Raw genomic sequence first — 6000 nt, forward strand, 5'->3', positions numbered from 1 at the left:
AACATTCCTTTAATGGCAATTTGCTAGTGCTTGAAGCTGATTATTCTTATTTGTAAATTGATTGGATAAAAGTGTCTGCTATAAATGTACATGCAATTGTAAATGTTGATGAGTAAATATGCATTAAATAAAGGTCCACCACAGGCAGTCAATTACACCTTGTACACACCAAATCAAACGATGCAAATTATTTCTAAATACATGCGTCAATTTTCTATATTTTAAATATTTGTACATTTTTATCAATTTCTATCTAAAATGTAAAAAAAAACCTGTGTAACCTAAAAGCCTCATCACACTGTTAACATCCTTCCCCTGTCTCCATCATAATAACCATCCAATACGACTGACTCATGTTGCTCCTCAACATGCAAATCTACACTCAAGTCAGTCATATCCATGGTAACAGGATTGACTTTCAAAGCCTGAGACAGCAATTTTACTCCCAGCTGAAAGTGTAAGTGCAATCCTGTCAAGGTTCTGTCCTTAGTTTTACTTTTTTTTCCCACTTTGTAGCAGAGCCCTGACATGTATTCTTTGTCTGTTTTGTGTATTGTGTCTGGATTCAGCCACTTCGGTTGGTTCAGTTTATTCACTCTGTGGCTGAGTCTAGACACTAGTTTTTTATCTCGTGCTGTGTGAATGCACTTGGGTTTGTGTTTTCACATTCTCTTGCGCATTCATGTCTGTCATAAGTGATAACCCCGCCCTCTTGTTTGCATTGTTATGTGTCTGATTATTAGTTTATTTGTTTCACCTGCCCTCCTCGTTATCTCCTTGTATTCTCCTCTATTTAAGCACCTCTTGTGTTCTGCCCTGTGTCAGATTGTTTTTTGTGTTGGTTCTTGCTACTTGGTCTATCTAGTGCTGGTTTCTCATTTAGTCAGTCATTGTTGATTGCTGCCAGGTTTTTCTGTTTTGAGTAATAGACCTCCATTGTGAGATTTTTGGTTTGAATTCTGTAATAAAGCCCATTGAATTGCCTCCTGTGTTTGGGTCCTTCCCTCATCACAATCCTGAAAAATCCCTAGAAAATGAAATGCTTAGAATTTCCAGTAACATCCTTCAAATTTGTTTATAAAGAAATGATTCACCTCATTTCTTTTTTGACAAAAACTTAAGACAATATAAATGGTATACAGTAATTTTGTGCTATTCAGTGATTCGGTAGCAATGTTTGAATAAGTTAGCTGGATGTGTTGTCCATTGCCACATGTTGTTTGCAGCACCACAAAATAGTGACTCAACCATTTTACCTCCTCTCCAAATGTACAGAGACTGATCAAAAATTAAACACAATGTCCTCCCTACAGATAGATCAGAGCCAGTCTGCTTCCTTATCTAGGAAAGAAGGACCCCAGCCAAAGTAGAAAAGCCATCTGTCCCTTTTAGACGGGGACTCAGGGCACCCTGCCTCCATATCCTTGGAGCACAAGACCTGATTAATAGCCCAGACTTCCTGGGTAAAATCAGGACAAAATATTACCTTTTTCAAATGAGTACTGGCCAGTCATAAAATGAATAATGGCCCCTCAATTTCAAGTCATAGAAGAGCTATGGCTTGTATTGTGATGAGCCAGTTTAAATGCTGCTGCAAGCACTTGGTGGTAAACCCAGGGTTATTCCAAGGAGCAAGGCCAAACGTATGTAACTCACAGACAATGTAGCACCTCCTCTCATTTACATGGAGGTCAGTGGGGCAGGTCTGGGGATGTGTGTGTTTATACCTAAATAAACTTAAATCCAGGAAGGTAACAAGAATGGCTTGCAACTCTATCTGTTTGTGTATGGAATAACAGAAAATTACAGAACAGATAATGAATGCAGAAAAGCCTCAGCCTGGTGGGTGTTCGCAAACCATTTTGAAACATCACAAAAAAAGCCTCAGCTGGAAGTCATATACAAGAACATCATTCACAATGTCTCTATTGACATGAACCACATATGGCAGTATTTAAGAGCATATGTGTAGATGTGACAACATTTAAGCTCTTGTGACGCTGACCTGTTCTGTACACATTAATTAAAGATTCACTTTAAAAGTTTTACTCAAAGAAATAACTTGTAATTTTGAAAAATATTAAATCATGACTCTAGTCATATCAGTTACCTTCTAAAAGCTGTTTAAATCTACATGGAGAGGGTCCCCTCTAGGAGGCTGAAAGGTTGAGATCACATGACCAGCCAAAACCTACTCGCTTAATCTCAATAACCACACTATTATTGGACACTTTTACTCTTGAATTAAATTAATTTTGGCTGACTGTGACTAGTGAATTTCTACAATGCATCTGCAACTAAAAACTACTGATTTTGGACAATGTGGCATCCACACTGCTAGGTGTCACTGTTAGTCCAGAAAGGACGCAAACAAAAAGTGACTGAGTGCACATTTAAAGCTGCCATTTGTAATTAATGGCTTTCCCAAACTCTCCTTCCCATCCTCATCTTCCATTGTTTGGAAAAACAGGTTGTCCTGCAGCTACCGCCCCAAACTCACACCACTGGTTGAACCAATGTTATTGTGTAAGGCCATTTAAACAAACCTAGCAATGCTTGAAAGTGCCACATTGTTTACACTTTTCAGAGAAATCCACCTACAAGTGGCTTACATACAGGTAGATGTCTTTGCACATTAACATGGGATAGGAGAAAGTATTTTAACTTTGAAAAAATGACACACTGCAGCTTTAAATGTGAGAGCATCATTACCTTCTGAACTTCAGATCAGTGTGCATTGGGGCCCTGCAAAGGTCAAAGAGCTTAATGAAGGATCAACGCTCATCATAATAGAAACCAAGTCACCAAACTCATGGGAAAGATAATATAGTTTTGTGTTTTACTAGTGCAGTTTACCTTGATGGGTTCAACTATTTGAATTAGGAAACCGTAATAAAACATATTCCATCAACATGTGAGCAAGCAATCACATAAGATCATGACACACGAGAAGTGTCCCACAATATTTCATTGTTAAGACAAAGCAAAAAGTACACAAAGTTCTGCCTACACAGTATTTTTCTGAACCTTTATCACTGAACCTTGGTTCATCTGGGTGGAAAAATTACACGCAAAGTATGCATGAACGGTAATAATATTGCCTAGATACCGATTTTCAGGCATTTATTTACCACCATTTATTCAGTGGTTTAATAGACACTTACTGATTCAAACTTAAGTGGCCATAAATGTTGTATAGAAATTTTATAGAGTTTATATTTGATGTGTTGTGATAAGAACCATTTCAAGTACTGATTCAAGCCACATTGATCCTGAACATAACCGGAGAGTCATAAAGCGATATTAAAAACTGCATTCAAACCTTTCCCATCTGTTTAATCCAGCCGCTACTGTGGCAATAAACAGATTTTTAAGCATTTGTAGTGAATGATATAGAGAAAATGTCATGTATATATCACAGATCAGATGAAAATGTATTCAGTGAGATGTGTATCCCTTTAAACCACTGCATATTTGACATATACCTGTTACAATGTAAGGAAACTGCCAAAAATGCCATAATGCAACCGATTATACTTGCATTTCCATTTCAGCAAAGACAGAATCAATGTTCCCTAAAGATAAATATTGTTTATGTATATATTCCTGCTGCAGGATTAGTCAGTAATGACACTGATCTGATAATGACAATAATCCATTAATTAGCAGGTAATTATTCAGTGGCCCCAGCACAGGAAGCAATAGAGACTGATGATTTCATTACAACTTGAGCTTACTCAAACAAAACAATGATTATTTTGCAAAGACCATGGTTTTTAATCTAGTAATTATACATTCTTTTTTTATCCCGTTATTCTCTTTGGAAAACAATAAGCAAGAAAAAATTACATTGTTTGATTCTGCTGTCACCATCTTTCTTTTTATCCACCTTTTTCCTGAAAGCGGAAGTGTTCCACGATTCACCTGTTTTCAATTTCCGGTCTCCAGTGTTTTGGTTAGCATCGGAGTATATTCTAAGTAATGTGATGTTTAAGTATTACATTTGTCGACGTTTTCAAAAACATGCCGATACTTAACCGAGTCGAGATGACCGGTATTTGTTTTGATTTTGATAGTGCCTCATCTGAGTATGAAGATGACATGAAGTGATGGTCCAAGGTTGGTTATGTTGATATCATTAACTACTTTGAGTTGTTATGACATCCAACAACTGCACAAGTTAAGTCTGAAATTTTTACCCCAGATAACACTTAAATGGTTGATGTTCTCTGGCTGAATCGCTTGTTTCAGTCGTTTTTACATTGTGTCTCCTGACCAGAAACAAAATACAGGCAATTAAATTATTCATGGCTCCGCCTAGTGGTTGCTCAGTAAAACTGTGGACATCTCTCTCTAAACAGGATAAATATTGATCAGTGATAGTAGAGGCAATACAAATAGAGTATGGTCATATAGACGAGTACAAAGAAGGCCTCTCTGTTTTCATACACATCAGACGAAAGTGCTAATAATGTGTGGTTTACATTAACTGCGAGTGTACATCTTTAAGCCCTGAGAGACTCATGTCTATCACAGAATATGTGGCCAATTGATATTTGGTCAACACCTGGTCAAGACTTATATTCATATTTATGAGTGGTAGTAATTGTTTTGAAATGCAATGAGTAGGCCAATCCTTTGAGAGACAGCTACCATATTTGGGTCGAAATACAGTACTGTTCAAAAATATATCTGCTACTTTAGTGTGTCAATAGGAATCATAAATGTGACTATGAAACAATACTTTTACAAACAGAAAAGAATAGAATAGAAGAACAGGGAGCCCTGCAACAGATGTCATGGCCCCCACAGTGCCCCCCACAGAACATTGTGTCAGTCTGAGATTACATAAAGAGACAGACGCAATTGAGACAGCCTAAATAGATAGAAGAACTGTGGCGAATTCTCCAAGAAGCTTGGAACATTCTATCTGCCAACAACCAAGGAAAACTGTGTCCAGAATTGGTGGTAAGTCAAAGCTGGTCACACCGAATATTGATTTGAGCTTTTATATGTTTACTGGACTTTGTATGACATTAAGTGATTAATGAAAACTATTTATGTCATTATTTTTGAAGATATCCTCACTATGCAACACTTTAGCACAGTACTGTACATTTTCCTAAAACCCAGGAAATAATTGTATTGGTTAATAGAAATAGAAATAACAGGTCATTTCACATTTCACAAATGTGAATTTCTAAATACAAGTAGACTGAATATTAATTTAAATTAATGTGTTTGTATCAGGTTCCAGTCCACGTCCACACTATTGGGATTTAATCTGTCTGTGAAAGTAGATAATAAGTATAAGCAAGTATACACTTACGGGCATATTTATCCGAAGAGTTCTCTTTTTTCTTGATTTTTTCTTCTCATCTTCCTTCTTAGAATCCATTGCAGAGCTGCCGTTTTTGTTTTTTGTTTTTTTTTTTTTTGGGCAAAGGCTTATTTAATTCTGCCAACTAGAATAAAATCCAGCATATGCGAGTAACAGATCATCATAACACTTATTAAGTACAAATAATAGTAATACAATAATAATAATAATAATAATAATAATAATAATAATAATAATTTTGATTAATCCATCCTCGAATTTACAATTAACGTCTCGTGCGAAATTATGCTCTTTTCATTTTCGGTTTCTGAAAAACAAACACTTGCTCCTCCGGTGACAAAACTTCAAACAGAAAAAAAGAATAATAATATTATTATTAAAAAGCGAGTCGAGATGATCTCCGGTTCTCTGTGTGAAAGCATCAGTGTGCGCCATGCATGATACTTATAAAAACCGCGCCGCATCCGCCTGTCAATCAAATGACGGAGTGTGCAGGAGGCGGGCTTACAATGCATAGGCCTACTCAATACATAGCTAGCCTACATAATATTTCTGTGGATACAAGCATGGATGCTGCAGTGCCAGTAAATACAGGACATCCTTCAAGAATATTGTTGCATTCTTTAAGATTCCACTAACAGTAAATTTGGTCTTTTGTT

The 6000-nt window shown here is 36.5% G+C and overlaps 1 protein-coding gene across 1 annotated transcript in view; it reads right to left on the bottom strand.

The window, feature by feature from the left end:
• LOC127635381 (5'-AMP-activated protein kinase subunit gamma-2-like) overlaps nucleotides 1-5651 on the bottom strand; it is a 55560-nt gene extending 49909 nt beyond the window's left edge. Inside the window, exon 1 of the mRNA XM_052115373.1 lies at nucleotides 5330-5651. Within this exon, the coding sequence (XP_051971333.1) occupies nucleotides 5330-5398 (69 nt within the window). The 5' untranslated portion in view covers nucleotides 5399-5651. The remainder of the gene's footprint in view (nucleotides 1-5329) is intronic.
• Between the last annotated feature and the right edge of the window lie 349 nt (nucleotides 5652-6000).

This window comes from Xyrauchen texanus, chromosome 42, assembly GCF_025860055.1.
Source record: "Xyrauchen texanus isolate HMW12.3.18 chromosome 42, RBS_HiC_50CHRs, whole genome shotgun sequence".
Taxonomy (NCBI): domain Eukaryota; kingdom Metazoa; phylum Chordata; class Actinopteri; order Cypriniformes; family Catostomidae; genus Xyrauchen; species Xyrauchen texanus.